Consider the following 10000-nt stretch of genomic DNA (forward strand, 5'->3'; position numbering starts at 1 on the left):
CATGTGATAAGAAAATAGAGATACAAGAATAATTAAAAGGACAGAGAAAAGAAAAGAAAAAGAGTAATTGAGAAACATCCGGGTGCGAATATAGACGTAAGAAAGAAAGGAAGAAAGAAAGAAAGAGATGAATTGAGCACGAATTATATACTAAAGAAGAAAGAGAAAGAGGAGGAACAGGATAAGGATAAAGGTGCAAAGGAAGGCAACAAAGAAAGAAAGAAAAAAAAAGTGAAAACCACACGAAAAGCAAATGAAGGAAAATTAAATGCTGAGGAAGAAAATAAAAATAAATAAATAAATAAGAAAGAAAAGGAACAGGATGAAACAATATGATGCCAAAAAAAAAAACAATGAAAAGAATAATAACAAAACCGAGAAAAAAACACAAATACGACGAAATGAAAGAAGAAAAGTCAGAAACAGAAAAGGAAAATGTAAAAACTAGAAAAAATATATATATAAAAAAACATATGCACACAAAATATATATTAAAAAAAATGAATATGAAAAAAAAAATACTGAAGGAATGAGAAAAATATGAGGCACTCAGAGGAAGAGGAGGAGGAGGAGGAGGAGGAGGAGGAGGAGGAGGAGGAGGAGGAGGAGGAGGAGGAGGAGGAGGAGGAGGAGGAGGAGGAGGACCACTAGCTGCCATGGCAACCTGCTTTAATTTCGAGTCTCAAAGTGGCCCTTAGAGCTTCAACTTTTGGCGCAGAGGAGGAGGAGGAGGAGGAGGAGGAGGAGGAGGAGGAGGAGGAGGAGGAGGAGGAGGAGGAGGAAAAGATTAAATATAGATGTTGTTTTCCTTTATTTCCTTTTAATATTCTGGACAAGAGGAATAAAATATTGTGCTTTGCTCATATACTCTCTTTTCCCCAGGCGAGCAAATTTTTTTATCTTTTGTCATTTATTTTTTGCGTTCTGTTTTATCAATCTCTTAATATGTCTATGCTTTATTCTGTCTTTCTTTATCTATATATTATGTAAACGCAATTAACTATGCCTATCAATCTATCTATCAATCTCTCTCTTCATCTAGCTATCTCAAAAACATTTATCCATCCACCTATTTATCTATCTATCTGTATATCTATCTATCTATCTATTTATCTATCTATCTATCTATCTATCTATCTCTTCGGCATCTGTCCATTCATGCATTTATCAAAATCTACTCTTCTTCCAATTCACCCATCTCAATCTATCTATCTATCCATCCTTTAATCTTTCTACCTATACATCTACCTACCTACTTACCTACCTACATATCAATTAATCGATCAATCTGTCTAGTCGTCTATCTACCTATCTATCTATTTCTCCATTTTATTACCTACGCAGGCTTACGTATCATTAAATCTCAAAATATTTACTTATTTAGGCACGCAAAATACTTATCTATCTACCTAACCATCTATCTATCTATCTGTGTACCTACTGCGTTACCTCCACATCCAATTTGAATATTAATAAGATCCTGGAGGTAAATGAATGCATAAATGAATAAAATTAATATGTAGAGAGCACAATAACTGGGATATATATACATACAGGCACGAGACGCACCAATAATAAATACACGACTAAAAATACATAACCAAATACATTTTCACGTGACGCATTGCTGGAGGGATGATGAATATAGGTATGGATGGAGAAATATAGATGTGGATGAATAAATGGAGGGAAAGATATACAAAGACAAATATAGGTAAATAGAAAGCACGAGACAGACAAACAGACAGACAGACAGACAGACAGACAGACAGGCAGACCAGTGATCAATATACAGGAGACGAAAAAAAACATACCTAACTTACAAAACATGAAAAAAAAATCATAAATACATAGAAAGAGGACGGACACACACACACACACACACACACACACACACACACACACACACACACACACACACACACACACACACACACACACACACACACCATAAAAGAGCAAATGGAGAGAGAGAGAGAGAGAGAGAGAGAGAGAGAGAGAGAGAGAGAGAGAGAGAGAGAGAGAGAGAGAGAGAGAGAGAGAGAGAGTTTCATGGCAGTATTACGGTGGCCAGGAAGAGTATTGATCCGGGCAGCGAGGAGAGAGGGAGAGGAGAGAGAGGAAGAGGGAGAGGAGGGATAATGGGGGGAGCAGAGGGAGGTGGAGGAGAGGAAAGGAAAGGGGGGAGGAGGGAAAACCTGGGTGAGGCAGGGACAAAGGGGGTGGAGAGAGAGAGAGAGAGAGAGAGAGAGAGAGAGAGAGAGAGAGAGAGAGAGAGAGAGAGAGAGAGAGAGAGAGAGAGAGAGAGAGAGAGAGAGAGAGAGAGAGAGAGAGACGAAAGGGAGGAAGCAGAAAATGGAGAAAGAAGCAGAAATATGAAGAAATTTACGATAAGGACGACAAAGGAGAGAGAGAGAGAGAGAGAGAGAGAGAGAGAGAGAGAGAGAGAGAGAGAGAGAGAGAGAGAGAGAGAGAGAGAGAGAGAGAGAGAATGTGGAGGAAAGCAGGAAAAAGGAAGAACGATAATAAAAAGAAGAGTAAGTAATTGAGTGAGTGAGAGAGAGAGAGAGAGAGAGAGAGAGAGAGAGAGAGAGAGAGAGAGAGAGAGAGAGAGAGAGAGAGAGAGAGAGAGAGAGAGAGAGAGAGAGAGAGAGAGAGAGAGAGAGAGAATGGAAGGAGGAAGAAAGAGGAAACGAGGGAAGAATGGGTGAAGAAACAGAATAAGAGAGAAAATAAGAAAAGGAATGAACGAGAGAGGAGAAAACTTAGGAACGAAAGAGGAAGGACAAGGACACGTGCAAAAATGAGGAAAAAATACGCGAATATAGAAGAAAGGGAAGGAAATCGGAGAGGAACGAGGAGAAATTGGAAATGGGAAGAAAGAATTAAGAAAAAAAGTGATTTAAGAAAGGATAAGAGGCAATGAGAGAGAGAGAGAGAGAGAGAGAGAGAGAGAGAGAGAGAGAGAGAGAGAGAGAGAGAGAGAGAGAGAGAGAGAGCTTCTTCCTCGTCCTACTTCTGATTCTTTCTCCTCTCCATATCTCTCCTCCTCCTCCTCCTCCTCCTCCTCCTCCTCCTCCTCCTCCTCCTCCTGCTCCTCCCTCCAAAAAAAGAAAAAGAAGAAAAAATTAATATTTGAAAACCAGATTTATGAAGCAACATCACCTCTCCCTCTTTCTCTAATTAAAAAATCTAAAAATAATAATGATAATGCAGGAAAACATTGCGAGAGAGAGAGAGAGAGAGAGAGAGAGAGAGAGAGAGAGAGAGAGAGAGAGAGAGAGAGAGAGAGAGAGAGCTAGTTCACTTTCCCTGATAGCACTACAAGCCGTGCCTCTCTCGCATTAACGTAATTAGGCAACATTCATCACACAGCGACTGTCATTTGTTTTGTTCCGAGCGAGCGTGATGTAAAAATAAATGGTGCCGACCTTCGGGTATTAAATGAATCCCTTTGTTCCTGGTAAATATGATGAACACTTCTATATGCTTATTGTTTTGTGTTGTGCGCTTTGGTTTAGTGTTTTTTTTTTCTTTTTTATTTATATATATATACATTATTTTCTGTTGCGTGTTTGTGTTTTGTTTGTCTATTTATTTATTTTTTTTATATATGTTTCGTGTTTTTCTTTTTTTTTAGGTATATATATATATTTTTTTTTAATTGCTGCATATTTCGTTTTCGTTTTCTTTTTTTTACGTTTTCCATTTGTTTTTTTTAAGATATTTATTTTTTTATCCTGTTTTAATGGTGGTTTCTTTTTCTCTTCCATTATCTTTTGTTATCTATTAGCATTCACTCATATATTCAGCTTTTTATTCGTTTTATCTTTTTTTTTTTTAGTATATTCATTCATACGTTCATTTATCATTTTTGCTTCCCTTGGTATTTACACACTTATTCCTATTTTTATCAACTATTTATTCGTGAAACTGATCCATTTATCTATAAACTATTTTCTTGGTAATTTATCTATTTTATTTTTTATTTTTATTCATTCATTTATTATTTTTTTCTTTTTACGTCGTCAGTTCTTTATTATTAACAATCGGTTGCTTATATTTTTATTACCTTTTATTACTTACTCTCTTATAGCTTATTCTCAGGTGCTCAATTAATCACCTGCATGAATTATTACACTTACATTCAAATCTTCAGTGTACTATAATCACTTTTATTCACAACCGAAGACACTATTATAGTCTATGAGATTCTTCATGAACAATCTTACCTGTCCGGCATTAATTAACCTGACTAACGATGGCCTCATTAATCTCAACCTGCCTTTTATTTTTCTCTCTCTCTCTTATTAGACTCGTTATCTTTCACTTCATTATCCTGTATGTCATTTATCCACACTCACTAATATATTTTTCTTTCATTATGTCTATCATTTCCTTGACTGTCAATGATTTTTCTTCGGATAATCTTTCTTTGCATAATCAAAAGTTTATCATACGCCAATCAGTAGCCAGATTTTCTTCACCACTCAGTATAATTATCTTACTATACTTATGTTTGTATGTATACTTAACTCTAATATAGGTTCAATATAGGCTGAGGACTGAGGAAGACTGTGACGTATTGTACTGTGTAATTCTAATATAGGCTCAATAAAGGCCGCCGTGGTACAGTGAGACCGCGAGAGCTTTGTGGGCCGAGGAGTCTTCAAGCGCACGGGTCTGAATACTAGCCACGGTGAAGGGCATCCACTCGGGGTAATGGCTCCCAAATGGCAAATCCAAAATCGCAGCCCTGGTAAACAAGGGAAATCACACGTAAAAACCGAAAAAAAAAATAGAAAAATAGGCAGAAGACTGAGAAAGACAGACAAAAGTTATTGGGCAGGATGATAAAGGAGCAACATCTTGGTACGTACACCTCCACACCTCATCCACGTGACTGAGAATCGATGAGGGAGGGACATGATCGCCCAGGTCACATGCCACTGCACTACAGTAAAGGTAAATACAGTCCGATGGGCGTGCAGTCAGCGGCAAAAGTCCATTCATGCACCTTATACTTTTCCGCTGATTAAATTAAGCGGTTTGCCTCCATCGTGAGTCCTCTGGTGTGTTGGCAGTCACCTTATAAAATTTAACAACAGACTCTAAGGAGGTCAGAAGAGGTGAGACTGAGGGAAAACGCTAAGAACAGTGGAAGCGAGTGTGGCACGACCTCTAACAGCGATTGTACCAATGTTTTCTCTTTTATTCAACGTTCTTTTTTAAAACCATATCAATTTCCAAAGGTAAATTTAAATCATTCTTGGACTTCATCATCTCCAGTCACTCCGTTCACTTCCATTAATAAATCTTACGCTTATTACATACTTTTTTCTTTCTTTTTTCTTTGGATGGCTTGCTGATTAAAATTTCTCCGCTTTTTTCTTTTTTTTTTTTTTTTTCTTAACGTGACCTGGACGTTCGATAATTAGCAATCAGGGAGGGTTATGATTTTGGGGTGATGATGATGATGATGATGATGATGATGATGATGATGATGATGATGATGATGATGATGATGATGACAACGACAGTGATGAAGCAAATGATGACGCTGAAGACGACGACAAAGTTAATAATGAGGGAAGACAATAATGAGACAAAGTTAATAATGAGAGAGAAGGAAAAAATAACAGAAAGAAGCGAAAAAGACAACGCAATATAAGAAACCAAGGTAGGAGCACAAGAAGAAGAAGAAGAAGAAGAAGAAGAAGAAGAAGAAGGAAAATAATAGAGACAAGAACACACAGAATCCTACTACAAAATGGCCCGCAAACACGAGGCGTCTCAATCCCTTAATCCAACAATACAATACAATAATGCAATACACCCCGATAACAACAATGCAATCTGTCTTCTGCAATCCTCCTCGTGTCACGGCCAATAAATATGACCATCAAACAACAACAACAACAACAACAACAACAACAACAGCAACAACAACAACAGCAACAAAGTGAAGTATGAATCAGTGTTATCATAATCTTCCTTTTCATTATGTATATTTTGTATGGGTTATATGGAAACAACCTTGGCTTAATTGGTTTCGAGACATTAACAAATTACTTCCGTGCAAAATTGTGATTATTTTTTAACCCTTTCACTGCGATAGGGGACAATTTACAGCACCAAAAGTAATGCATGCAATCTTTATAAGTATGTACAATTTCCAAAAGTAGGGGATTAAAAATAATAGATTTTCCAATTTCTATCCAGCTTAGAGATTAAAGATGGCTATAGAATAAGTAAAGATGTTTCAGAGTGATTAGCAGTTAAGGAGACGTGTACCAAATAGTAGCCAAAGTGTTAATTAAATCATGATCTACACAACAAAGGGATTAGTATTGAAATTAATGAACTGAATTAATCTAAACGTAATTAACCAAACCTAACCTAGCCCACGGATGGAAGCGCTAATGCTATTTCAATATTATGCATTTTTAGGTGGGAGGCAAAGGGACGGGACAGTAAAAATAAATAAATAAACAGATGAATAAATAAACATGAGGTATTCGTGTGTATTATCATGATCATCTTTCTTTCATTTATTCATCCACTGATAAATTTATTGACATGTTTTCGTGAGGAGGAGGATGGTTCATATTAGCAAGTTTTTTTTTTTCATATCGCATTTATTTTTAGTTCCATTGCCTACCACCACCACCACCACCACCACCACCACCACCACCACCACCCTCTGATGATAACCCCACAGCAGCACACAGTCGTCTCCACACACCTCCGTCCCTCACCTGCCTATACCCAGCCACTCAGGCAACACCTATTCGTGTCCATAAAACGGTGATGAAATAGAGCCACAAGTCTGAACCTCTGTGTGGCGTTAGGTGCACGATCTCTCTCTCTCTCTCTCTCTCTCTCTCTCTCTCTCTCTCTCTCTCTCTCTCTCTCTCTCTCTCTCTCTCTCTCTCTCTCTACATACAGTACAATAGTCATACAGATGAGATGGAAGTGGAGGCAAATGAAGGGAGTAAACAAAGGAAATATATTCACACCTGTCATTCTTTCAGTTTAAGTAAGAATAAATTAAAATACTAATTTCCGAACACAGAAAAACAGGTGTGAGAGAGAGAGAGAGAGAGAGAGAGAGAGAGAGAGAGAGAGAGAGAGAGAGAGAGAGAGAGAGAGAGAGAGAGAGAGAGAGAGAGAGAGAAGGGGGTTATATGAGGAGAACATGGAAAAACAGAGAGAGAGAAAAGAGAGAAAAATCACAAGAGAAATGAACCAAAAAAAAAAAAAAACGGGGGAACGAAATTGAACGAAAATACAAACAACAACAACATCAACAACAACAACATCAACAACACCTGCATGCAACACCTGTGCACTGAGGGTTTAATTAAAGCAGATAAGCAGGTGAGAACGCCAAGTGTTAATAGTGATGGTAATGGTGGTGGTGGTGGTAATGGTGGTGGTGTGGTGGTAGTGGTTGTGGTGGTAGAAAAGTAACCAAAACAAACTCACATACAATTCTTTACTCTCGTTCTGCTTTTACGGTTTTTCAACTTTTTTAAAAACAATCATTCTTTCTCCACCACACGCGAACACTTTCAATCTGTGTGTGTGTGTGTGTGTGTGTGTGTGTGTGTGTGTGTGTGTGTGTGTGTGTGTGTGTGTGTGTGTGTGTGTGTGTGTGTGTGTGCGTTTCGATTATTTACAAGCAGACTTGCCGAAGCGAAAGTAGTGTGTGTGTGTGTGTGTGTGTGTGTGTGTGTGTGTGTGTGTGTGTGTGTGTGTGTGTGTGTGTGTGTGTGTGTGTGTGTGTGTGTGTGTGTGCATATGGCGGTACACAAGAAGAATCGATTAAATATCAACAATGCAATGAGTCATTCCCCCAAGTCTCTCTCTCTCTCTCTCTCTCTCTCTCTCTCTCTCTCTCTCTCTCTCTCTCTCTCTCTCTCTCTCTCTCTCTCTCTCTCACACACTTCGTATTGCATTTTATCATTTATTCTATTACTCCTTTTCACTTTTCTCTCTTTTCCACTTCTTTCTCCTTTAATTGCATTACTAATCCTCCACTTTACTTCTCTCTCTCTCTCTCTCTCTCTCTCTCTCTCTCTCTCTCTCTCTCTCTCTCTCTCTCTCTCTCTCTCTCTCTCTCTCTGACACGGCCCTCTACTCTCCCTCCTTTCCTTCACCAAATCCTTTTACCATCCCCCCTATCTCTCTCTCTCTCTCTCTCTCTCTCTCTCTCTCTCTCTCTCTCTCTCTCTCTCTCTCTCTCTCTCTCTCTCTCTCTCTCCCTTCATCCCTTCCTCCCTCCAGCAACCTCTTAATTTCCTTTCATTTTTACCCTTCCTTCCCCTCTCCCCCTACCGTCACATTTCAATCTGACCACCTCTCTCTCTCTCTCTCTCTCTCTCTCTCTCTCTCTCTCTCTCTCTCTCTCTCTCTCTCTCTCTCTCTCTCTCTCTCTCTAATAATTTCCTACTCTCTTTTCACTCCGACATCTCTTTTTCTTCGCAAATCCTCTATCTCTTTTTCACGTTTTTTTCTTCTTTTCTTTCCTTTTCTCTAAGTTAATCTCCTTTTTTCTTTCCCAGGAATCTTTTTTCTTCTCTAGCCTAATTTTAACCTGATTAATCTCTCTCTCTCTCTCTCTCTCTCTCTCTCTCTCTCTCTCTCTCTCTCTCTCTCTCTCTCTCTCTCTCTCTCTCTCTCTCTCTCTTTCTGCCTACATCTTAATTTTCTCTTGCATTTTTCAACTTATAATTATTTTTCCATCTTAACCTTTAATTCGTTTCTTCAGGTTTTCTTCTCTTCTCCTTTTTGTTTTTTTCTTATTATTTTCTTTCCTTATTTATCTTGTTCTTCATTTTCCATAATAAATAATATCACTGTTTACTGCCTTCTCTTTCTTCTTCTTTTTCTCTTCTATGTTATAAGAGTGTTTGTCCTCCTCTCTTTCTTAACCTCTTTTATTATCTTTTTCTCCTTCTCCTTCTTCTCCTCTCCTCACCTCCTCCTCCTCCTCCTCCTCCTCCTCCTCCTCCTCCTCCTCCTCCTCCTCCTCCTCCTGTCAGTGTACTCACTTCATTTGCTTCACAATGGTGCTCTTTCCAGACTCTCCCGCTCCTGAAAGAGAGAAAAAAGTAAAGTTAGCTATGATTAAGCAACACACCCAAGCAAACACACACACAGACACACACACACACACACACACACACACACAGACACACTCACACACACACACACACGGACATGCATATATATTTTTCTTACTAATAAAAGTGAAGCGTTACATCTGATTACTTAATTACTTAATAAATGTTTACCTATTTCAACATCTTCATAAATGTTGATGAAATAATTGCTGCAAAAACATCTCTTGATGGATATCATTGACAAGATGCTCTTTTAATACACACTAAAACACTTATGATAACAATACTAATAATACTATCTATCTATATTATATACCAAGCCGGCAGTCCAACACGGGACGACTCAGGCAAAGCACCACACACTCATGCACACATCATTCACACACTCAGCCCCGTTGGTCCCCGCAGTGTCGTGGACCACCGCGCTACACCCCAGGAGTTGAGGCAAGGCACAGCTGGCCACATACATCCATTGCAAGACCCGGCAGCACATCACTAATAACAAAAATACTAATGCTAATAAAAAAAATATATTTGTAACACAAGTACATGTAATATTCTTTCAACATTACCAAAGTACGTAAAATTAATATCAGTAACCATATACGAACAACACCGCCAGTAAGAACAATATACGAGACCACAAACACTGAAAACACACACGTTCCTTCCACGCCAGCTTTGAAAAGAATGCTTCCTTCTCTGTGCAGTAATAAGCACGTGTAGCAACCAAACCCTCGACTTCACGACGCGACAGTCACCAAACAAATTAACACACTAACACACATACACACACATACATAAACACAGAGACCGCATAATATACATAGACCATAAAGCATCTAGTGTGCGGCAAATAATGCAGTCAGAAC

The 10000-nt window shown here is 38.5% G+C and overlaps 1 protein-coding gene across 5 annotated transcripts in view; it reads right to left on the reverse strand.

Annotated features, from left to right (window-relative positions):
* The window catches only part of LOC135099991 (guanine nucleotide-binding protein G(o) subunit alpha), a 228984-nt gene that overhangs the window by 130198 nt on the left and 88786 nt on the right, over positions 1 to 10000 (reverse strand). For all 5 annotated transcript variants that reach the window (XM_064002799.1, XM_064002798.1, XM_064002802.1 and 2 more), the window contains one exon: positions 9057 to 9099. In XM_064002799.1, the coding sequence (XP_063858869.1) occupies positions 9057 to 9099 (43 nt within the window). The remainder of the gene's footprint in view (positions 1 to 9056; positions 9100 to 10000) is intronic.

The sequence above is a fragment of the Scylla paramamosain genome, chromosome 4, assembly GCF_035594125.1.
Source record: "Scylla paramamosain isolate STU-SP2022 chromosome 4, ASM3559412v1, whole genome shotgun sequence".
Taxonomy (NCBI): domain Eukaryota; kingdom Metazoa; phylum Arthropoda; class Malacostraca; order Decapoda; family Portunidae; genus Scylla; species Scylla paramamosain.